Consider the following 26,467-nt stretch of genomic DNA (forward strand, 5'->3'; position numbering starts at 1 on the left):
AAAGCGCGAGATTGAGATTTTTCAGTATCCTTAAATAATTTTATAAGAAGGTCTTGAATAGTATTGTGGAGTCGTTGAATCATGAAGACATAAATAAAGGAAGCTTAACTAAGAGTTTTTTTTTTTCTCTTACATCAAAATGAGATCGTCATGTCATCATTTTTTGACAAGTTGTAAAATGACTCAATTTCTTACTGGCCTTGAAAATTTTAAAAGTAAAAACAGGCACTTAAAAATATTAACTGGCTTCCTGGTTTTTTTTTTTTTTTTTTTTTTTTTTTTTTTTACAAGAGACGTGCCTTTGACTATTTTTGAAAATTCATTGTAAATTATTGTAATCCTTCATATGATTTTTTTCTTCTTACATTTTTCCTGTACCGTTTATTTTTATGTTTTATACTTCTGTAGGCTCCAATGGATACTTTGTGGTACATGGGTTTGTGTTTTTAATAAAAAATGACAGTAATAATGTTGTTGCTTATCCTCGAAAGATCTGACATTCAGATCAGCTCCAGAAGGTTGTTGACGGTCAAAAAATCAATAACAGCGAGGGTATCGAAAGTTAAGTTTCCAGTAGGGAGCCAATGGATGTTCCTGGTGTACCATTGGTGCATAGGTGGAATACGCCATATTGTATTGTTACGAAATGTATAGGCGCGGTGAGATGGCTTCCCCGCAAAGTAGTTTTATGGTTGCCATAAAATGGCAAGGGAAGGCAACATTGCCACATTTGGCGAGAAATCGTCCATTTGGCGACAAAATATACCATGGACGGATGGAGAACCTTCTGGAACGAATTCTTACAGGTTTAGCCCAGAATGTTCTCGAACACAAGCCAAAAGCTGTATAAACCCTGCTGGTCCGCAGTCAGTTAGTGTGTATGCCTCGTCTAACGAGCATAGTCAGTCATTGAGCGAGTGTCTCGAAGTCTAGCGCCGAGGTGGTCGTCGAATGCATCGAGAGAGTCTTTTAGTGCATCGTCGAGTTTTGTCTTAGACTGTGCTGAGTCGAAAGCTATACTCTTGTGTATCGTCGAGTGCATCGCGTGGAGAGTCTCGAGAGTACGTGGAGTTCCGAGAACGACCAAACAGAGTCGGAAGCTGTACTCTGGTGCTACCGTTATTGCCTGACAGTGTGAAGGCTGTGTCGCTGAACGTGTCAGCGTGTTTATAACAGTTCGACGACTAAAAAAGTATTTTGGAGCTGTCCTGAGAATATTGGTAAATAAAGTGTGTTTCGATACTTCATCAAGTGTCCTCGTTATTCACTCCAAATCTAAGAACCCCGTACGAACATGAAGGAAGAAAATAACGTAACAGTATTAATTTTAGATCTTTCATTTGAATAAAGTTCTTGGCAAGTATGTGAGGAGCCAGCTATCGTGTCATTTTCACTACCCTCTTTTGCCAGTTTATCAGCGACCTCATTACCGCTAATGTTAACATGTGATGGGATCCTCTGCAGGTGGACGTCGTGGGTTCTGAGAGATCTTCCTCAGTTTGAGCAGAATAGATATGCTGGTTTCATCACATGTAGACGACCAGCCAGTAATAATAATAATATATTTAAAATAATAATTAATTATAATAATATTTGCAGTGATTTCCTCCTTATAGAAGAATGTTTAAGAACGTTACTTAATAATCGGTGACTACTTATATATGACGACCGATCACTAGTTAAATCAGCTATTGATTGCTTATTTAAGAAGGAGAGTAAAGAAACTGCTTGTTTCCGCGTTTGCAAATCTTGCATGCACCATGCAACTCTGCTTGATTGAACTGCGTATAGATTTGCAATGGTTTCGCACATTGACACTTCGTATTATGACTACTGAACCTCAAAAGAATGATGACTATTTTATCTACTTATTTATGATAACTGATTCATTTAATAAACTATTAGTTCCAAAACTTAATATCTTCGGTAGAAGAAAATGAAAAAGTTGGTGACTTTCTTACAAATACTGAGGTGAGCGGTATCCTGTGAGATTAAGATTCGTTTAGATAATTTGTAGAAGCATTGAGAAAAGTTTAAAAGATGAGCTTTTGCTTAAAGTATTCGAGACAATGAACTATAAATCATTTGTAAGTATTGTAATCGCGAAAAATTTCCGGTATCATTTTTCAACGAATATAACAATTTTGGCCAATCTCGAATCCATTTGAACGATGTTTTTGAGTGAGATCTGTACGTATAGACATAATAGAGAACTCTCTTTCCCAAAACAGATTGTAAAATGGATTTATAAAAAATTTTTCATGACGTCTGTACGGACGTACGCTTAATTAAAAAACGAGTAGCTGTAGAACGCTTAAATTTTTTATATGGTACTGCTATAACATGAAGTTTTGCATTTCCCGGTTTAGTTGCAATCCGCCACACCAAACGTGCATATATATATATATGCACGTTTGGTGTGGCCGATTGCAACGAAACAGGGAGGTGCACAACTACATGTTATATATACACCCGCTCTCTTACCCAGCTGGGTGAGCTCAGTTTTATAATCTTCTATGTTGGTAAATTCCGCAATTTTTACTTTAAAGTGATTGAACTATGTTGTTCTTATTGCACGAGATGCGCGGTGGCCCACATGCGGAAAGAACCAAGGCGATGCTGTCTGCACGTGCGTACACGAGTATGCCTCACTCGATCCCCGAAGGGTAACTCAAGATAGGTAGTAGTAGGGGACAATACATGGTGTTCCCTCCACTTTTCCCTGTCCCTGTCCCTATTAAGGTTTTCATGCCTTTATTTAATGTGCGTGCAATTAGTTGCAGAATTACCAATAATTTTAAATTTTAAGTGGTGCTAAGCCTAATGAGATCACCATTTGTTAAAATTTGAAACTGTAAGTAGAAAAGTGAATTAAGTCAAGTGGTATACCAACTTCGGTGGGTTTTTTTGCCTAGTGGGATCAAAATATTGAAAGTTAACTTTCAGTGCTGTGCACCTAAAAATTAATCTTCCTGTCCGCTGCCTGAATTGCTTGTTTTTTCGTAGATACTTTAATTTTAGTTGAAAAAATTATCTTTTTAAATGTTTTAACTGTATTTGGTGTTTTATATTTTTCCGGATTTTACAATTTTCAATGAAGGTGTTTTGAGATTTTATCTATTTTTATTATCTATATGCATCAAAAAATGTGTGTATTTAAAATGCTGGGGAAGTAAACATTTATATGTTTCTAGTTACCTTTATATTAAATGAATTAAATTCCTTTGTTTTTCGAAAAATACTTCTCTTTTCGCTTAATATTATTATTCGGTTAATGTTATTGGAATATTTATAAAAAAACGTAATCACGTTATGCCTACTGTATATATATACGGCCAACGGTTGCGAAAATAAAGAACAGGTGAGAACTTTTCTAAACATCGTGTATATTTTATTTTGTCAAATGTTAAAAATGGAAAAAGCTGCCAACTCAACATCTGCAAAAATCTCGAGCTACCAAAGCCTTAACCCGGAGTTTCAAAAACTTCAAGTTCTTTGGTAAGCTCTCAAGTTTCAGACGCACTCACTCCTAGAAAAAGAGAAGTGGATTGCAACTCGGCAAAAAATACATGAAACTAATGGAATACTTGTGTTTTATTCAAAAGACAGTGAAGAATAACATCTTTTACCACGATCATGTCATTCCAGCTCGTTTTTTTTTTCCCATCCAACTGAATAAAAGAGTACTTTGAATTCCAAATAAATTTCTGCATGTGTGGTTTTTTTCTTTTTCGTATGGTATCTGGTATTAAATATTTTGTTTGTATGGATTTCGACGTACATAGCTTCAAACATTTCCTTTAATAAAAACGTTTCTTAAATATTTTTTCCCCACATGCGGAAACTTCATTCGCAAACCAGTTGATTCTTAGGGTTTGATTAAGATTGATTGTATTATTTGAACAAAGATGGAACTAAATTCCAAGGAAGAAAAGAACAACGAGGAAAATAAAGAAAGCCATGTTGACTAAAAGTAAAGAAACGAGCAAGAAATAAGAACGGCTGGCTAAGCCTTGAGGCAGATCTTCATTCTCTCGTTAAAACAATCCTTCTCTGAAATCTAAAAGCGCGATATTGTGGAAAACCTATTTATTTAAGTTACACAGCAGCAAGAAACGTTTAACAAATATTTCTTTTAACAATTATTCACTTAAGGTGATAATTCGTTAAAAGGAAAAGTTCGGAAAGGAAAAACGAAAACAGAGACTTATATTTATTTATCTTCAGGTTCCAAATTATCTGTGAAATAGCAATACATAAAATTAAATTCTATAATTTATAAATATAGGAAGCGGAAGATTAAATTTTTGTTCTCGAAGCGAAAGTCATCGTTTGTGCAATACTTTCTGATTTTTAGCCCAAAGGGTGTTAGCCCAGAATGGCTATTAATTTCGTTTTGGCATTTTGCGTTGATTCACTATAAATGTCCGTTTCACTTTTTAAATTATTGCTACCAAATATTTGAGCCCTGTGTTATATTTAAAGAAATTAAATAAGGAAGAATAAAGCGACGGTACCAGCCATCCAGTTTTAAATAACGTACGCCTCCACCCGAATACGAGCAACTGGATGCCCGAATTTAGAATTTGTTTTTTTATCTATTTCATATTTGGTAAAGCATTAATGAGTTTTTGATTAAGAAACTCGACGATTTCAAAGCGGGCAATGGCATCATTGTACGAGGGGGGAAAGTTATCTCCAGCGCACGAGACTGTGTATTGGAAATTCTAAAGATATGCTCTTTTAAATATTTTTTGATATTGCTGTTGAATCTTATTTTATGGGTTAAGTGCAAAGAACATGATATTAAATAAATGAAGATAACACACAAAACGTTAAAAAATACACCCCTTTGGGCCCTTTCTCATCCGGTCTCAAAGAATTCAAATGTACTAGAACTCGTAGAATATAATTGCGAAGAATATAGTCGTAAATTTAGTAAGAATTGTATTATATGCAAATTTTGTAGTTATTTCGTGTACCTTTTTATGTGTTTATTTTAAATGAATTGCTTTCAAAATTATACTAAAAAAAGAAACATAAATTTGCATTAAATTAACTCTGCTTATGTATAGTAAATAAATAACGTACTGTAGATATCGAATATACGGAACAGTAACCGTCTGTTTCTCTCAAAAGCGAAAACACGGCAAATCAGGTTTCTTGTAAGTCGTCATAATTGACAAGTACATGATTTTCTTTTTCAAGAGCAATGAAATCTGCAACTGGAAAACAAAGTTACGAATATATTTATACCCTTCTTATTTTATGAACATATTTCTTTCGACTTCCATCGAACATGCTGAATATATCACATAATAACAGAATTAATCGAAAAGTGTGAAAAATAAAGCGAAAGTGAAATTGTTCTTTTTAAAGTGAACCAGTTAACTGTGGCGGCCTCGTTTAAGAATACGCACCGTTTTATGCCGCTAGAATCGAACCATGACGAGTCTGTTCGTCTATCACAGAGCAAATTGCGCTGATAAGATATTGGATGAAAAAGATGGGATTTTTTTATAAAATTTTCAATTTTATAACTAATATTTACTTATTTGGTGAACATAAGCATATATTACAATCATATTAAACTAAAAACGCAATCAATTAAATTAAATATTATACATGTAAAAGTAAGAATTTAAATTCCTGCTGTGGAATGATATTCAGCGAAACAGGGTACTATACACAATGGGTCTTTGCAAATCGAACACCAGTAACGCGATTCCTTCCTGACCTTACGTTTGTAGCAATGCGAACACCTTCGCGTAGGGTTGTTTTTTCCGATGTTCCGGGTATGTAATCCGGAACATGATTCCCACCTAATTGGCTTATATTAGGTCTAAATGGCCGAGTTTGTGTCCATTAATTTCTTTCAATTGGATATGTCGAAAAAGTGTCTTCGATAAATTTGAGCAAAAAGTTGATCATGTTGATCATGATAAATTTGAGCAAAAAGTTGATCACGCGATCATGTTCCATTATTTGTTTTATATAATATGAATGCTTTCAGACACATAATGTCTAAGAAATGGCGAAATATCTTTTTGTAGTACTTTTTGAGTCGTTTTCTTGCTGTGGAATACGCTATGATAATTCCATCACTCCTATGCACTCCACTCATTTTTTTGTTATAGTCAATCATTAGCTCCGGCTTCTTTGTTATTATTTTTCTTTTCTCTTCTCCTATTACGTTGTCATTATGTACAGTACTTACTAAGTAAATCTCCCTCTTATCTTTCCATTTCATTAACATAATATACGCATGACGAGTATACTCGTCAATACACAAAATTGTGTCGTTTCTCCATGACGAGTATACTCGTCAATCACAGTTAACTGGTTAATTAAGAGTTTGATCGCCCAGCGTCTAAATAAGTGGCACATGTGCTTTGTTTTGTTGCGTTTAGACACCTAACAATTAGCTTTATTAACTACAAAATGAAATGCTGTAAACAATAACCGAATTTTCTGTTAGTACTGCCAAGCTCTGAGGCGCTCTGACTAGAATTAGAAATTTGCTCAAAAATTGCGAAGTAGCTTGGTCGAGTATCTTAGCTGGAAAATCTAAGCTGCGAAGTAATTTAGGTGAATTTTAAATCCGATAGCAATTTTATACGTGAGTAAATTCAGAATGATCGCGTTAAGCGGTTAGTCTTCCATAAGCGAGGTGAACGCGAAACTTGGCGAGAGTTTGTATTTGGCGCGATTTCGATTTGGGTATGGTCTCTGGCTGTATGTTTTTCTTGCGGCAAACATAGAGTGATTGTAATGAGTTGTCAATTTAGTGTAGTCTGGTTATTTTTAATTTAATTTCGAATTTTTGTGTTTATTTTTAAAAGTTTTACTGTTGAATATTTACAGGAGTTAAGCTGTTGTTAGTGGGAGAATGTTGGGTTTCAAATGACGTGTAGTTTATAATATATGAATTATATTTATGAATGTTTTCATTTAATTTTAATTAATTAATAAAATTTTCTTTTATTTATTTAATTAATTACTTGTAAATATCGTGTATATTTTATTTTGTCAAATGTTAAAAAATGGAAAAAGCTGCCAACTCAACATCTGCAAAAATCTCGAGCTACCAAAGCCTTAACCCGGAGGTTCAAAAACTGCAAGTTCTTTAATAAGCTCTCGAGTTTTAGACACTCGTTCCTAGAAAAAGAGAAGTGGATTGCAACTCGGCAAAAAATACATGAAACTAATGGAATACTTGTGTTTTATTCAAAAGACAGTGAAGAATAACATCTTTTAGCACGATCATGTCATTTTCCCATCCAAATGAATAAAAGAGTACTAGTATCCAGTTTCCCCTCAGTAAAGTATTCAGTTAATTAATGGTTTTCGGGTCAGTTAATTATTTTTTAGTTTTGTTTCTTGCACGTGGCAACTGAGAGATGTGGAATGTTTAAAGTGTTGAGCGAAAGTGGTTGAGTGTGTTGAATTACAAGGTGATAGTAACTTGTACAATTTAGTGAGTTTATGATGCACCCATTCTTAGTGAATTTGAATATATTTACTTGGTTGAAATTTTTTATGCAAATGAAGAGACATTTGGTACGTGTTATTATAGTATTTTTGCAGTAATTCAATTTTGTATTTTTGTAATTTTTAGTTTCATGTTTATAACTTGAATTTTTTGTAGTTTATTTTAAATTTATATTTGACTTTGTAGTAATACTAATAATGTCTTACGTGCTCCGCCATTCGTAGGCACTACACGAGCTTATCTCTTTACCTCCGCATTCGGCGGGAGGTGGGCTTACTTCAAAACTCTTCCGACCAAGGAAAGTCACTCACGCTTGCCGCTCGCCTGGGTTCCCAACCCACAGGCGACAGACTTTTAAAATAGAACTCATTCTTTAGCACCACTTCACTGAACGGCTTCCCAAGGTCACCTTCCCAAGGAGACCAAGGGCGGAGAATCATACTGAAACCGGTTACTGGCATCGCACTATGAACTCAGATGGCATACGCCAAAACTTTCCAGGAAGCATAGGCTGCCTTTTCGGATAGTAAGTATGGGGTCCGTGTACCTTATGCCCCCAGAGTCGCGACTGTGAGAGTATAATACTAAGCCAGTATTTTTAACCCCAGATTTATGGCTGTCTGTTATGGTGAGTTCAAGAATTTAATTAAGTCATTTCTTCTTTATATTCTTGCAGGTAGCCACTTAGCAAAGCTTCCTTATTTTGGACCCATTGCAGCAGAAGAGCTTCCAGCCGCTTATGCAGAGAAACATTTGGACACAGATTTGCTTTTCAGGAGTGAATTTGAGGTAAATTTAAACAACAAATTCATTCAAACCAAATATTTCGTTTTAAGTTTAAAAAAAATGTAAATTGCTGCTAATAATGATGTATAAGGAGTTGTAAACACTCTTGAAGTAACGATACTACTTCTCATGAGCTCCACCTGTTCCAAGCTGAGGAAAAAACAGTTCTATCTGAATCCATTTAATCTGATGTAGGAAGGAATTTATAGGAACTATTTACTCCAAGACATTTTGGAGGCTATGAATTTCTTGAAGGTTTCCGAAATGTTTGGATCCTTAAGCCATTTATTCTAAGTTTGAAAAGTGAATTTTAAAATAATACTTTTGATCGATTTAAAGAACGATTGAAACACCTTATGGATCTTTTGTGATATCAAAAATAGTTTCTGTGTTTAGGTTTTTTTTAATCTAGAGGGGTTTTTTTCTACGGCAACTTTAGAAGAGAAAAAAAATCACTTGGATAATATATGAAAGCTAAGCAAAACTCAAATTATAAATATACAGATCAGATGTCTGATTATATAATAAAACACATTAAATTTTGAAATTCAAAAGAGGAAAAACTTACATAAGAGTATTGTATAATGTAACTGAAATGTTCAGTATTATAATTCGAAAGTCAAGCAGTACTTTCTTCATGAAGACATCTATAAATGCCTTTCCGTTTTAATTATTGAATCAAAATATAACTGCTACTTTCCAAACATTGTTCTGTGTTCGTGCCACGTGTTGTTCTTGGTTTCATTTCAACACTCGTTGAAGACGATACCCTGTGATTTTTGAAACTATCGTGCCGTATATTTCATTGACATTATGATACTTCTTGTTGATAAGACATAATTTATCGTCTTTCCAATTAAGTTAATTTGGAATGTCAGCTTATGAAAAATTAGATTGTAAATAGAAATGTAATGAGATAAAACATTCAGTATTGAAATAGCTGGATTCATTTGGTTGAATTTTTTCAAAATATACTTCGCCTTTCAAAATATCAATGAATCTCAAAATAGTCTTCTCCTTACACAATTATTTCAGTATTCTAATTGGCCACTAGCTGACTGCTGATACGGTTGTTGAACAAGGGTAATTCCGTTTGACGCGAGTTCTAAGTCCGGCTAACCAGTTAGCAACATGGTTTCCCCCATGAGTATCGAAATACGAGATAAAATTTTCTTCGAAAGGATCCTTCCCCGAGGCAGTTAGCCATCGTGTTCTTTGCCATAATCCAAATAACTCCAAACCAATAACTACAATCTTCATAAAAAATTCATCTATCATTTGAAAGGTCTTTAACCATCTGCATTTTACCACATTCTGTGCAGTTCTATGCAGTTTTGTTTAATGAAGCAATCACATCTGCTATGGATTTCCTATGGGCAGCTGCTCCTAGTGGTTGACATCCAGTTACTGCTAAGGAAAGTTTCAGTCGTTGGATTGAGAAAAGCAATACGTTACACATCAGCGGTCCACAATCACCAGCGCCCGAGACTGAAAAAACTTGCCCACGTCGCTATTAGGAATATACACAACATCCCGGAAATGTGGATGTGTTGCGCAACACCAAGTACCCCACGTACGGTACGATACTTGTTGTCAATATAACCCAGAATATCAGCAAGGTGGCTATCGATTTGGTTTTCCTTGACGCTACAGCACAAGAATCAGTGCCTATATGGTGTGTTCAAGGATGCGCGTAAACGCAATAAAGACATGACTTGGTGTTTTCTGATGAATCCTGCTTTTGCCGACAGCAAAATGATGGCCATATTTGTGCATAAATGTACGGAGAGGAACGAACGTTCAAAGCTTGCTTTTCATTACCATACCGGTCCAACGTCTAGAATGATGAAGGAGGATATCCAACAAGCACACATCCCTTTTGTTTCTTGTCCGCATATCCAGTACTTTGATCAACTTCCATTACAGTGTATCTCAACCAGTGTGCAGAGAGAAATTGTAAAATGTTCCCCAACAGATTTTGACAAATAACTAAATTTGCACAGGGTTTTTAACACAATATTTGTAATTACCTCAACGATTCCTAAAAAAAAAATCTTTTTAAATTTAGTTTTCCCGCGTTTTAATTTGATATTATTTTTTCCGAATTGTAACTTACGTTGATTCAAATTGGTTCTTTCTTAAAATCTAAAGATTTGTAAAATAAGTAACTCTTTAAATTTCTTTAATGTGACGTCACTGCTGCGAACTTATTATAAGTGTTTTATTCATTTCACCGTAATGCCGTAGTTCATAAAGTCTGGGTTCGCCGTAGTTAATAAAATCTGGTGCTTTATAAGGTATTTCTCCCGCCTTCTTAGCATGCCTTCGTAGTGTAGGGGTCTGCACGCTGGACGCGTATTCCAGAGGTCCGTGGTTCGATTCCCGGCGAGAGCGTTGCTCATTTTTCATCTTTCCTGTTTCCAAAAATACCTAATGTCTCTACAACTTAACAAACGGAAGTTAACGAAGAAGCAAACGAAAGTATAAAGATAATTACATGGAATTCGAATTCATCTCAACTGAAACAGAAAACCCTCAAATGTCATTTTGCGTACTTTGCAAAACGAGACTTACAAATAAAGTTATGGTTCCTAATAAACTGAAAAGATATTTGGAAACTCCACATCAGGAGGTCAAAAACAAGTCAAGAGAATATTTTGAAAACCTCGCAGTGCAGAAAAATAAAACAGCAAAAAATTTTTAAAACTCTGTGAAGATGCCAGAAAAGAAACTGATTGCCAGGTACAGTGTTGCACAATTAATAACACAACGCAAAAAAGTACACGCCGAATGCCGAGTCGATCATTGCACCATGATTTAGCTATCACAGCAGTAAATGTAATCTTTCAGCCTATGAATATCATTTACAAAATCTATTTTTACATATGGAAAGAAATTTCTCCTCCTCAACACACTCAGCACTTCACAACGGAGTTAGCTGTAGTCTGTAATTACCGCCAAGCGTAACGTCAACATTAAAGATTACCATGCTCTTTGGTGTTTAATTACTAATATTAAAAATAAAAAATAGTAATAAAATTGTTTTAACATATATCCCTGAGTCATTTCTCGAGTTGCATTCTGTTGATAGTCATATGATAATCAAAGCAGAAAATAATAAATAACGATTCGCCTTGCAGGCGTCAATGTCTAAGTTAAATTTGGAATCGGGTAGAGGGAAATGCTCATGGTACTAATTTCAGGTATGTTCTGCACCTCAAAATTACCTGAAATTTTAATCATTTCATCTTTCTATTGCAATGTTATTGAATACTTTCCATTCGTAGTGTAGCAAGTTTAAGGACGGCAGTGTATTTGCCTTTGCCATTGTTTCATCTTGAGTGGCCTGTCGTAACATGGCATATCTTCAATTTCTACTTCAATAAGCCTAAACACAACATTTCTCTGCGTACCGCTACAGGGATAGGCAAACGTTTTGGATCGCTAGCCAAAAAATCGAAAACAAAAAGTTTGGTGGGCCAAGATAAATTTTTCTAAAATTTTAAAAACAATATACAAGTATTACAATTTAAATATGTTAATGAAATGAATGAAATTGCGATTTCATTTTTAAAAATTCCTTATATTGAGTTTCGAGGTGAGATATACTGATTCTAAGGAACGAAGCTAAATGCTCATCTGTCAATCTACTTCTGAAATAATTCTTTCTAAGATGCATAGTTGAAGACGCTTGTTCACATGTGTAAGATGAATCAAATATAGCACTGATTTTGGGGGTGTGAGCTATTAAATTTTGGAAACTTACTTTCGATAATGATTTATAAAACACTGGCTATTTAGAAAAAAACTGCTTGAGATGATTGATAGATCGCAACTCAATTAATTCAAGCTGCAAATCTGACCTCGCTGCTTCACAATTTACGTTGAAAGGCATGGTAAAATTATCCAATTCTGTTTGAATGGCACTGAAATCTTGAAATCTTCGTTTGAACTCAAAATGCTGTTTTTTCAAGCCATAATCCTTAAGCTTTTCTTCATTTACTGAGGGTATTGAATTTAACCTTGGGAAATGAGACACGTCGTTCTAAGCTATTTGTCCAGGAAACAGATTAAGTTTTCTTATTAGGTAAATTAAGTTTTATCTAAGAGGTCTAATTCACCTGTATTGGATTCCCATATGTCTGCTCCGATAGAAAGAGATGACGCTTGTTAGCGCCAATCTACAGCTATAGCTCACAAAGAACTTCCATTTTTAACACTATACCAAGTGAAAGGTGTCTGTGCTTGCTATTTCCGTCAATTTATCTTTTTAGAACATGCTTTTAGAACAAAAACAGAGAAAGTAAAAAGATCGTCAGCCCTTTGAAAAAAAGAAAGAAAAAAATAATATTTAAACAAAGTAGAAAAGGAGATGGTATATAATATATAAATACATATTTCGTTAAGTTGCCTCATACCGGCAAATTAAAATTCTATCCACAGGCCAGATAGAACAATTTTAGTCCAAAATTGTTTGCCTAAGAGTGTCCATTGCTTCATCGAGTGGCCTGTCGTTACATGGCATATCTTCAATTCCTTCAATAAGCCTAAACAGGTTAGAGTTAACTTTAGAGTATCCCTTGTATTATCGCGAAATTGTTGTTTCATTTCTCTCCAAGTTGTTGTTTCATTTATCGCCAAGTTGTTGTCTCATTTATTGCCAAGTTGTCTCATTTATGACAACCTGAGTAGTTGAGTGCTATGGAAACCCTATTATGACGTAATTGGTTGCGGTGAATTTCAATCATGGGAAAAAATTTGGAAAGTGTGCGTCGGATTTTGGGTAAGGGCTTGTTGTGTGTCGGATTAGTACGTTGTTATTTTGTAGTTTACACGGTAAATTGGCTGAATGTAGTAAGATTAATTTGAAGTTTCTGTAGCATTTGGAACGAAAGGGAAAAAAGCATTAATTGACTGGTGTGTAAATGAAGGTTTACTTAGTAGTCATTATTAAGTGTCCTGTTTGGAGGAAGGAAATGCGTATGGTCGAACATCGGATATTTTCGAACGGAGGATATTTTTTACTCTTATTTTTGTGAATTTATGTGGCGACACCAGTATATAGATTCTAGTTCAGATAATTTTGGGAAGTGTTTGGATGATGTTAAGGAATTATGTTTGACTGAAGACGCGAAAATTCATAAATAAGGTAAGTGGATATTTTCTTCTTGTAGCGCTAAGATGAATTTTCTTTTTAATGTTATTTCAATGTTTTATTTAAAATGTAGTTTATTCAGATTATAGTATATTTTTTGTTGGCTCTTTTTTTGACTTTTTAAGTGAATATAGTTCGATGTGTACATGGACAAAGTCAAGGGAGTGCGCAAAGCATAGTTTATGAAATTCTCTGATTTTTTTTTAAGTGCAAATAGGTCGATGTGTACAGGGATAAAGTCAAGAGAGTGTGCGCAATGCCATTTTTGTGCAATTCTGGATGTTTTATTAAGTGAAAATAGGTCGATGTGTACATGGATACCGAGTTTGTACAATTCTTTGTCTTGTTATTTTGGCTTTGTGTAGCGGCGATTTTTGACCGAAAAATTTCCGCTACGAAAACCAAAATAACAAGTCAAAGAATTGCACAAACTCGGTATCCATGTACCGCCAAATTTCGCCAAGGAGTACTCTAAAATATACTTTTTCCTCTAAACACTTACAACATTTCTCTGCATACCGCTATGCAAAAATAAAGCTTCGCTTTGTGAAAAATATTATTAAGCTTAATAATTAAGAATAATAATATTTTTCACAGTTGTCCTTAATACAGCAAAAAAGTACCGTCCATAGGACAAACTAGATATACATATAAATTGTCTCTTTTTCTATCTCTGAAACTATCACAAAATCAAACAGCATTGAAACTATAATGGGTTTGAAGATTCCGATGCAATAAAATTATTATAAGCAAGTGTAATAAATTTGGTTTTGTTTTAAATGCTTTAATACATTTCAAAACTACAATCAAATTCAAATATTTTTTGAGTTCTAATATATTAGAGTAGAAATTATATATACTGTTATTAGAGTAGTTTTGTATACGTACAATTAACTTAAATTTAAACTAAAAACTAATAGTGTTCCGTATTCTAAACTTGGTTTTTATGTTATAAAATGTGCAAATTCTGATACACTTGTATGTTAGCTACATAAATAGTAAGTACACAACCTTTTCCAGTAAAAATAATAAATCTTTGCATTCATCTTTAATAAACAAAAAAATGCAAGATTTTTCGAATGTTAACATCTTACTCAAATCCAATATCTTCTTTCTAAGATTAAATAAAAGAGAAAAAATGGTATTATTAAACCAGTTCACTTTTACTTTTCATTTTCTCCACTGCACTTAGCGTCCGCTGTTTAAATGGAAATCAAAGTAGAGGAACAAAAGGAAAAAGCCCGTGGCATTCTTGTTATCTGCCTTCTGAAAACGTCAGTGAAGAAAAAAAGTCTAATGTTTGGCTTTTATCTCTTAAAAACTCAAAGCTGTAAACACTTGGATTAAAAAATGTAATAAAGACTTTTAGCTATCTCATTTGGATCAATGATTAAAAGTTTGTTTTCGTTTCTTTTAACACAAACTATCCTTTAGCGAAATAAAAAAGTAAAAAGTAACTTGAAATTTACTTATAACATTAAATCTGTATTTATTGCATCTTAAGATCTGAATTGAATTTATGGTATTGTTTTCAGGAATAAAACACGGAAAAACATCAATCTGTTTTCATAGTATTGAAACCGGTTCTAACATTCTAGGAATGACAACTTCGGTTTTATAAAAATTTTCAAGATTAACATTGTTTTAATTTTTACATGTTATTTAAAAATGGAATTTCTATCGAATAACTGTTTTATGATTTTCCTTAGTTTAAGTTAAAGCATAGTTCAAGATATAAACAATATCAAAATGTAATAGGTAAAATTAAAAAATTTTTTAGCGAAAAATCTGTAATATAAAACTCCAGTTTGACGTTAAGATTAGCATATCTTTAATACTAGTAATAATTATTATATGTGCATTTATTGGTGAAATATAACTGATTTTAACTAAATGTGAGTTAAGATGGCGAGGATTTCTCTATGCATTTGTGCAGGATACAACACTTTGTTTCGAATATCGAACAGTTCTGATTTTCTCTAATTCATTTCTGTTATTTATTTAAAATTATGCAAAAATGCGACCTTAAAGAGCAACCTGTTGGCGTAGATTTTAAATGTAACTCAAAAGATTTCAAGAGCATTTTTAGATGTAGCCCTTTTTCTGAAAAAAATCATTTTGAATCATCTCTTCTGAAGAAGAGCCACTAAAGTAAGAACTCCCTTAATTTGATGTAGTTTTATTCAAATTCTAGTCCAACCTAATTTTGCTTTTTTATCTGATTTTAAGTTTTACATTGGAGTATTTCTCTTTCGGTCTTATTCCTGTTTCTCTTGAATTAAATTACACACAGTACCCTAATACACTCATACACTGGACCATAATTTCTTCATCTTGCAACTGAGTTTATATACTGGATGCAATTTATTAATTTCCTAATTGAATTATAACCTCATAACTTTTAGGACCTCATAACTGAATAACACATTGCATTCTAATTTGTTATAGGCCTTACCGGACACATTTCGGGACAGGACGACAATGGCATCGGATTGCATTGAAAACGCATGCAAGAACCGGTATCCTGATATCAAAGCTTGTGAGTATAACATATAGCTTTCATTTAGTCTCTTGTATTTAAAAAAAGACAAACAAGGGTGAAATTTTTATATAAATGTAGATATAATATTAAATATCTTTTGTATGAACTTTGTTTCGAATATATTTATTTCTGCTCGAAATATGCAAAAACTTGAAATTCTTTGATCCCGAAATGTGCATGACTTTGGAAAAATTACAGGTCGTAAAGTTGATTCCCAAGTTTCCACTTTCATCCTCAGAAGCTCTTTCAGTCAAATTTTGAATTTTGTTTAAGCGGATAAGTCCTGTGCTTTTGCCTTAATTGTATATATTCGATTAACCGGCAGTGGATTATTGAACTCTGTCAAAAAAATTCAGTCGGTTTTCCAGCACAGAGTTATCGAGCTCTGTCAAAAAAATAGTCGATTATCGAGCTCTGTCAAGGAAAAAATAGTCGACTATCCAACAGTAGATTCTTGAGCTCTGTCCAAAAAAAGTTTTATTATCCAACAGTGAATTATCCAGCTCTCTCAAAAGAATAGTCGATTATCCATCAGTGGATTATCGAGCTGCGGCAAAAAATAATCGATATCCAACATTGGATTATCCAGCTCCATCAAAAAATAGTCGATCATTTAACTGTGAATTATCCAGCTCTCTTAATAAAAGAGTCGATTATCTAGCAGTAGATTATCGAGCTCTTTAAAAAAAAATAGTTGATCATCCAACAGTGAATTATCGAGCTATGTCAAAAAATAGTGGATTACCCAATGGTGGATTAGTGAACGAGTAATGCAAGATGGATTCATGTCTTCATAGAGTTCTTGCCAAATTCGACGTTTTCCATCAGTGCAAAATAAGGTGCGCGTGATTCATCCGACTCTTTTACCCATTTCCATTCCTCAGATGTCCAGTATTTTCTTTCCCGACACAACTGCAAACGAATTCTTGCATGTCGGGCAGAAATGAGCAATTTTTCTCACTGGCACTCGACTATGCATTCCTGTTCTCTGCACATAGTCTTTTTTCCCATTTTACTTCATTCATCGTAAAAAGTACTCTTACACCTTACTTCTAATAGCACTGTAACCAAGTGTAACCCACGTCATAAAAAAAATTCCCAACGATGCAGTAATTTATTAAACGGTGCAGGACTTCTTTATCTCCAGAGATAATTTTTTTACATGTGTAATACAAACAACATTTTCTTTCGGAAATGATCTTGCTGTATGTTTGCAGCAAGTCCTTGATGCCTTAATGATAATTCGGTGTATCTGACTCGAAATAAAGGTTGGTAAGCGACAGAATGAATAGAGTAGAATAGCCCACTTGGAGATGGGAATAAAAGCAATATCATAATTATTATTTGCATGTTCTCCCTAAGGCACTACACGGAAGGGAGGGATGCATTCGTGGAGAACTTTCTAAGGGAAACTGGCTCGTATTAACACGTTACCCATGGGGAAAACTACGAAAAGGCCCATGCAGCCAGACTAATTAAGCAGTTATTAAGTCGAAAGGGGCGTTAGGATTATTAATTTCGAAACGGCATTTTGCGTCGGTTCGCTATGAATGTGCGTTTAACTTTTAAGATTATTGCCATCCAATATTATCGTTCTGTACTATATTTTAAGAAATTAAATAAGGAAGAATATGCATGAATGTATGTGTTTCATCTGGCATTGTGAAAAATCAGAGGTACCAATATCCATCCAATTTTTAATAACGTAGTCCTCTACTGGAATATGGGCACCTCGAATTCGGAATTTGTTTGCAATTTTCTATTTTATATTTTGTAAAACTTTAACGAACTTTTGATTAACAAACTCAACAGTTTCAAAGCGACCAACGGCAGGCATCACTGTACCGAGAAAAATACTTTTGTCTCCACCGTACGAGGCTGTCTATCGGAAATTCTGAAGATATGGCGTTTTTATATATTTTTAGCCCAAAGGGAGATTGGCCCAAACACTCTCGAAACGTATATGTCTGCGTGAACTAAAACAAAACACCCATTTGGGCGTAATATAAAATCTGAAAGCTTTGGTATTTTCTTTTTCTTTTTATTCTTTCTTATTTCATCGTCCTTGTAATCGCCCGTTTCATCTGTAAAAAGTCAATCATTGCAAAATCAACTGTTTTGATACTAGTAAATTGCTGATTCTTAAAAAAGAAAGTCAAATGTATAGCCTTTCATTTCATATTAACTCCTAAAGAAATACATAAGCTGTATAAATAAAAGCAAACAGTATGTGCATAGTAATATAACAAAGATGCGTAGGGCAAACGGGAAGAAATGTAACGGAGGAAAATACAATGCGTATGCATACTTCGAGAAAAAATAGACAGAGCTTTCAATAGTGATTTGGTTTACCTAACCAAGTTAATATAATATAAAGATTGAAATTGCAGGTCAATTTTTAATTATAACTCCAGTGTACCTGCGACTAATTTTCTATCAATTATAACTCATCTTTCCTGTAACTGCCCTCGGATTAATCGTGAATCTTCTCCCTGGAATTACCTCGGTGAATGCGAAGTTCACATTCGTCCGGTCTAATCCAGGCTGACTGGCTCTATTCAAGCATCATTTCTTGGCATTTAAATTTTTCAGTAGATAATAGTAATTTAAGTTGGAACACATTTTATGTAATAGAGGAAATAATACAGTAAATAATGCAGGGAACAAAAGCCGTCATGAAAGAAAACACCAGCTGGTTTTTCTTTCATGCAGTGATGGATGGAGTGAACTGTACTCAACGAGGCTTCCGTTTCCTCGCGACTTGATCATGTGATCTCCTTTCCGAAGCCAAAAAAGTCGCCCAAAAAAGAAAAAGAAAAAGACCTTAAAGTGCCTGTAATTAGCCTTGCGCGACATCGGCGCTTAATTTTCTCAAAAGCCGCTTCATTTCCTTGTTGATTCCTCTTTCTTCTTTTTCTTGTTCTTCTCCCAAGAGATTGGGGGGATATATGTATTCATTTTTGGTTTTGATTTGTTGCCCTTGTTAAGCCCTTGCCACTCAGCAAATTTACAAGGCGCTTCTGATCTTCCGAGCAAACAAGATTATATTGGCATTTTGCATGGAAGAGAAAGAAGAATTGGTGTTCCTTTCCAAGGGATTGAACAGAAATTAAAAATTATAGTTTTCTAGTTGCTTTTCTACAACAGAGTTTTCTAATTTTTTTTTTAATTTTGTACGAAATTTTTATTTATGCTAATTTAATTTAGCATTCGTATGTAATTAAAACTAGGCAGTCTTAATTCGTATAGATTTTGAAAAAAATTGTCGATTTCGGCAGCGATCAGATTCAGGTCTCTCTTCTTCAGGAACAAAAGAATGTATGCAAAAATGGGAGAAACGATAATAGAATTCTTATATTTTAGTTTTATATCGAAAGCAATGAAGAAGCAATGGGAAACGAAAGTAATTTGTTGTGAAAAATGATGACGAAATGCGAAGAACTAAAATATAAGAATTCTAAAAACTTTATGAAGAGCTAAACTGATAGTAAGGTTGTTAATTAAAGAACTAAAGTTTTCGTGAATGTGAAAATCTTCCGGAAAATCGTGAATGTGAAAATCTTCCGGAAAATCCAATTCACTAGCTGTAGAAACCTTATGGATAATTACTTCGGAACTTAAGTTTTCGTGAATGCGAAAATCTTCCGGAAAATCCAATTCATTAGCTGTAGTAACCTTATGGATAATTTTTACGAAACTAAAGTCAAAATTATGATTAATTGCCCTACAATGATTTGTTTAATTTTCAAACACATCTCTTCCTGACCCTTTCAGAATTCTAAGTTTTACACGTTTATTTGCTAGTTTTCTCGACAGATGGCGTTATGTTTGTTGTTGCTTTGATCCATCCATTGCTGTCGATATAACAATGATTGCCGCTCCTCTGATCTTTGCAAAAGCAATTTTGCTACTGAAGAAGAGAAACTTGTATCTAAAAACTATCTAAATCAACATAGTTCTATTTAAAATGCGTAAAGTTAAGGTTGCTTTTTGCATACTATTAAACATTAATAGTTAGTTAAATGATTATTGAAATTTGAAAAATGAAATTTAGAAAAATACTTCTGGCAACATGTACTGTTGTCCAAAAACTAAGCATAATTGACGTTTATGTGACTGTTTAAGGAAGTTTTGTTAGAATGGCGGAAAATGTGGCATGAGAGTATAATATGGTTATATCATACGGAAATAATGCAAAGGAAGGAAGGATATTAACCATTCTTATTATCCAAAGAAAGGGTCTGAATGAAAACAGCACAAACTAAGTGTTAGTTAGGTGTGTGGTCGCCTCTGGTAGCCACGCCTGTTGCACAACGATTGCCCATATATGCTATGAGAGTGGGGATTAGTAATGGTCTCAAACAGTTCCAAGTATGAAGGAGAGCTCTTTTCAGTTCTAGAATGGAGTTTGGTTGGTGCGAAAGGGCTGCAATTTGTTTCTCGAGGATATCTTATACATGCTCAATAGGATTAGTATCAAGAGTGTGAGAGAGCCCCTGCATGCGCTGGATATTTTCACTTTCAAGGAAGTAGTCGACCAGAATCGTACAGTGACAAGACATGTTATCATCCTTGAATATGAATCCAGAACTAAAAGCACCACGAAAAAGGTGAGTGAACATAAGGCTCAATCAAATCAAATCTGTCACTGTAGCATTTCTTAGAATTCTGCTTTACTCAGACGAGAAAATGGTTAGTGAATCCAAATGCTGTCCCAAGTCAGGGTTCGAATCCTGGAGAAGGCATTGATGTATTGCCCTCGCCTGGACTCGAACCTCGACTTATCGAGTGCTACCATTACACCACGAAGGCATGCTGGAAGGAGGGATAAAATGCCTTATAAGATGCTTCCATAATAAAGGCCGAGCGGTAAAGACGCTGAATACTGGTAGTTCGGCCAGAGGTTCGAATCCCGCGAACGGGCTGGCTGCATCGGAGTTTCCGTGGTTTCCCCCATGTGTAACGTGTATACGAGCCTTAGAAAGTACTCCACGAAGGCTTCCCTTACCTTAGGCAGATAGCCCTCGAGGCTTTGCCATAATCACATACACACGCTTCCATAATAAAATGAACTGATGCCTTAGTAGAGGCCAAAGCTTGAAACGGCTAGTGTCCGCCATTTAAAAAAATACCCAGTAAATTACTGTATTCAGGCGTTAGCTCAGGCACCAAACAGAAATCTTTTATCTCTCGGATTGTGGGAAAAAATTTACAGTTTCTCTCTACCATGTTTCTGATTGGCTAAATTTCCTGCATCACCCCGCTATGAGCAACATTAGCAAAATGTTACGGCTGGAAATCGACCTTTGAATATGATGTGGGAAGAGCTCACTTCTGGGAAACGTTGCTTGTTTTTTTTGGGTTTACACTGAAGTGACAAAAGTCATGGGATAGCAATATGCAAATATACAGATATCAGTAGTATCGCGTAGAAAATGTATAAATGCGAAGTGCTTTAGCAGAGCTTTCATTTGTGTTCAAGTTATTCATGTGAAGAGGCTTTGACGTGATTATGGCCGCACGACGAGAATTAACAGACTTTGAACGCGGAATGGTAGTTGGAGCTAGACGCATGGGTCATTCCATTTCGGATATCGTTAGGGAATTCAACATTCCGATCCACAGTGTCAAGAGTGTGCCGAGAGTATCTAATTTCAGGCATAACATCCCACCATGGACAGCGCAGTGGCCGACCACCTGCACTTAACGACCGAGACCAGCAACGTCTGCGTAGAGTTGTCAATGTTCACAGACAAGCAACACGGCGTCAAATAACCGCAGAAAAATGTGGAACGTACGAGGGACGACAGTGTGGCGAAATTTGTCTTCCTTGGGCTATGCCAGCAGAAGACCGACTCGAGTGCCTTTACTGACAGCACGAGATCGCCTGCAGCGACACTCGTGGGCTCGTGAGCATATCGGTTGGTCCCTAAACGAATGGAAAACCGTGGCTTGGTCAGATGAGTCACGATTTCAGTTGGTAGAGGTATCCCATGACTTTTTTCACTTCAGTGTACTTCTGTGTTGCATTCAAGTAAATATTCCCTCTCCAGTCAAATTCAAAGTTAACCAGTGGCTATGCAAATACAGTCAGCTCCTAACGAACGAGGTAATTCCAGGATAACATACACTGTTAACCCCAAATCATGGTTAATCCGAGGGCAGATAAAAAAACGCAGACAGGACAGATAAGACATATTATAATTATTAGGAAAATAATGTTAACGATTTAAGAGCTTTAACTTTAAAAGCTTTAATTTGGCATTGTTGTAATTAATATAACTGTTTTGGGTACTTTTCCATTTTGCCGGCGCAGGCGATAAAGTCTTCAATAATGGTACAACTGATGCCAAACGGAATATCCATTTCTTATCAGATTGATTGTTTCTTTCAATACTGGCATACAATTAATTAAGGGCCCACCAGCGGCCGAGCGGTAAAGTCGCTGAAAACTGGTAGTTCGGTTCGAGGTTCAAATCCCGCGAACGGGCTGGCTGCATGGGTGTTTTCGTGGTTTTCCCCATGTGTAACGTGTATACGAGCCAGTTTCCCTTAGAAAGTCCTCCACGAAGGCATCTCTCCCCTTAGGCAGATAGCCCTAGTGTGCTTTGCCATAATTAAATACGCCACACCACTATACAATTAATTACATAGAATTTTTACCAGATAGTTCAGTTTTATGCCCTAAGGCAGTTCGCGGTTATTAAGTGAATTAGAATACAATCACACTGCTCACCCGCGAGCTAAAATATAGAAAAGGCAAAGTCAAGGGTTAAATTCATCAATTCTAATGAGAATGCACTAGTGAAGTAAAGCACTGCAGTTTTGCATAACTTCTGGCTGAGTAAGCTAATCGCAAGAATTGAAATAATTCTTGCATTTAAACTTGAGTTACAAATTTAGATTTAATTTGAAATTAACATAGATAAGATTAGATTAATTGTATGCTGGTGAGTGAATTAGATTTTTGCAGCGTAGTTTACGTGAGATGAGATCACTTGTGGTCACGTGATATGAACCGGCAAATCAGAATGTTGAACCATGAAAGCATAGTAAACTCTTAAATTAATGCCTTTTACAAATTTATTATCTTTACTTATTGGTTTTTTACAAAATTTTAAACGTTATTAAAATGTTTATGCCTTCAAAATAAAAGATCCTTAGAACTAACATTTGTTAACATTTCTTATGCGTATACTGTATATTGTCGCCAATGAAGGCTGCTTGGCGAGATTTGTGCCGGCGAAACGGAAAAGTACCCTGTTTTGATACAAAATCGAACTTATATCGATTATCAGGCTTATATCAATCGATTGTTTCCACATTTCAATATACGGCTCAAATTACGCTTAAATATTAAGTTTTGAAAATTTAGTGAGAAACATATCGAGAAATTTAAAAATTTATCTTGGAGTACTTTTTCGAGTTGCGCCAAGAATCACTTGGCGAAATTCTTAATTTATGGTAACCTATTTTCCTTTTTCTTTTTTTTCATTGTGAATGATGCATTGTTCATTCTTTCGAATAATTTTAACAAAGTGTGTAAAGGACATTCGTCGTTATTATAGTTTTATAACAAATATGCCAAATTACAAAACACGCCCTTGGGAAGTTGTAAATATAAAATTCTAATTGTTTTGCAGGTATGTCTAGAAATACATCTACTTTGAGGTGATAGTAAAAGCTGTATAGGTTATAGCTCAAAGATGTTTTCCAAATGTATAAAAATTACCAAAAAATACAAATTTTAAAAATATATCAGAAAATATCTGTGAGTTTTTTACTGATTGAACCTAAATTTCGGACTGTGAAAGAAGGAGTCAAAGAAGTGTAATAAAAAAGATATTAATAAATATACACCAGATTCAGTTAACACTGAGGAGCTAAAATTTTTAAAGCTAATTTCTTAAAAACTACTCCTGCGACTTTTAGACAGCTTGGCACTTTGGCATAACTTGAGTCGTAGGAATATGGGGAAAAAAAATCAGAATTCCTTTTCAGAAAAAGGTCTTGATTTTGTGTCAGAATTCCTATATTAAAACAATGGTATATATAAATCTAATAGATATCCTAAAATCGGAAGTTAAATTTCGGTAATCAGCCCAGTAGAGCTAGAGATATAAAACTTTCCCCACCCCTTTTTGTTTGTGCAAGGTGTACATAAGGAATTGGTTGGAAAAAGTCTCTTCCTTTTTTAAACACGTCTCATTAAGCTTGTTTTCGAGAAATGTTCCAATATTCCTCTTTCTTCAGAATTATTTTGGTACTATGATGTTCAAGCCGTGTATCTAACATTAAGAGAAACACTTTAACACAAAATTTTAAATTAGCTTCGCCCACCAATAAAGGCCTTAGTTTGACGTAGATTTTGAATGTAACTCTATTAGTGATTTCGAGCATGAGGAAAGTAGAATGCCCCCCTTTTTTTAGTCCAAAGAGGAAATTTGCCTTGAAGGACTATTAATTTCGTTTTGGCATTTTGCGTTAAAAACCATAAACGGCGAATAACTTTTCAATTTGTTGCCACCAAATATGATCGCCCTGTATTATTATATTTAAAGAAATTAAATAATGCAGAATCTGCATGAACGTATGTCTGTTTCTCGCATTGTGATAAAACAACGGTACATAGAGCCATCAAAATTGGACTCACGTAATCTTCCATAGAATATGCGCATGTGGAAGCCCTAATTTGAATTTTAAATTTGTGTTATTATCGATTTCATATTTTGAAACACTTCAACGAATTTTTGATTAAAAAACTAAACGATTTCAAAGCGAGCAAAGAAAGGAAAAAAAACTGTAAGGAAAAAAAAACCAGTTAAAATCCAGTTTTAATAAATTTAGAATTTTACAATAAATTTCTTACTTTAAATATAACTTTTTAAAAATAATTAAAATTAAATTTTACTTCAAAATTTCTTTTTTCAAAAACATTTTCAATTTTTACATCCTTAATATTTTACATTCCTTAATATTTTGCAACATTTTCTCACATAACTTTTTCAATTTTTTTATACATTTTTACAACAGAACACACATTTTATATTACTTAAAAGTTTACAGAATATATTTTTTTAATTGATCAAAGATAGCAGCTATAAACTCAACCTTACATTATCGCCCTCTATTTAAGTGTTCGCAGAGCACACTCTTAACATCACTTAGTTTGGCAATGCTTCTCCACACCCCAAAAACAAATATAGTAAGTTAAATTAAAACTTACTATTTACTTGACATTTAGTATTATTTAAGTATAATTTATGTATTGTTTTTTATAGATAATGTCTAGTTTCTTTTTGATTTATACGCATAATTCGTGTCGGGGAAGTTTCTGTAGGCAATAGTTTCTAAATTACTTTGGTTTTCTACTCTTATTAATTTATTAATTGGCCCACCAGCGGCCGAGCGGTAAAATCGCTAAACACTGGTAGTTCGATCCGAGGTTCGAATCCCGCGAACGGGCTGGCTGCATGGGCGTTTTCGTGGTTTTCCCCATGTGTAACGTGTATACGAGCCAGTTTCCCTTAGAAAGTCCTCCGCGAAGGCATCCCTTCCCTTAGGCAGATAGCCCTAGTGTGCTTTGCCGTATTCTCAATACACCATACACACACCATAATTTATTTATTTTTGAATTGCAATTCTAGTCTTTTAATTGCTAATTTCTCAAAATTCCACTTGTTTAAATTTTTTTTTAGTAATTCACCACATTAGGTATTACTTTTGTTTTTGACTTGCCTATATGGATGACGAAACACGAATTGAATGATTGAAGAATTAGGTTTGGAGGCAACTTCCCCTTGATAAGTCTGTCTCCTGCCTGCTCAACAGTCATTCACTTATGCATTTTTATAAAAACTTTTTTAGGATTAAATAATAAAATTTTAATTAATTTAATAATTTTTAGGATTAAATTATATTTTTTCATGGATTTTGATTCTTGCACTTGATTTACATATGCTCTAAGAATTTAAATGATATTGTAGATTAGTTCGGGACAATATTTTTTTTTCATTAAGTTTTATTTAAATTTATTAACTTTAAAATTTGCTTACGAATATAAAATGTTTGTTAAATTCAAATTTCATTCCTTGCAGCAATGGCGCAAGAGAATTATTTAAAATTAAATTTAACTTTACTTTATTCTTTAGAGGCAATATATATATATATATATATATATTTATGAAAAGGTGAGAAGATCAACAGTCATATTTATAGCAAAATCCGTGGACAGAGCAAAGCGAAAATGAGCGTAGCGTTATCTTTCGGGAAAAGCAGCAACAAAACGTGAAAAACTGGAATATTCTAGTTTACTGATTAGTTTATTACGAGCTACATCAACCAATTATAAGCATTGTACGACGTGCATTAGATAGTCTGGGGAATTTAGTCACAAAACTTCTTCATTTGGTGAATTGGATTTCCATGAAGAGTTTCGCATCTACAAAAGTTCACACACTTTACTTAATGACATTCTAATTCAGTTTTTCCT

The 26,467-nt window shown here is 34.4% G+C and overlaps 1 protein-coding gene across 1 annotated transcript in view; it reads left to right on the forward strand.

Moving 5' to 3' along the window:
• Nucleotides 1-26,467, forward strand: part of LOC118187605 (tyrosine-protein phosphatase 69D-like) — a 393,140-nt gene that overhangs the window by 265,993 nt on the left and 100,680 nt on the right. The window contains exons 13-14 of the mRNA XM_035357863.2: nt 8,169-8,281; nt 15,882-15,972. Coding sequence (XP_035213754.2) covers nt 8,169-8,281; nt 15,882-15,972 — 204 coding nt within the window. The remainder of the gene's footprint in view (nt 1-8,168; nt 8,282-15,881; nt 15,973-26,467) is intronic.

The sequence above is a fragment of the Stegodyphus dumicola genome, chromosome 2, assembly GCF_044657685.1.
Source record: "Stegodyphus dumicola isolate Sdum_Otavi_A_Nest chromosome 2, ASM4465768v1".
NCBI classification, from domain to species: domain Eukaryota; kingdom Metazoa; phylum Arthropoda; class Arachnida; order Araneae; family Eresidae; genus Stegodyphus; species Stegodyphus dumicola.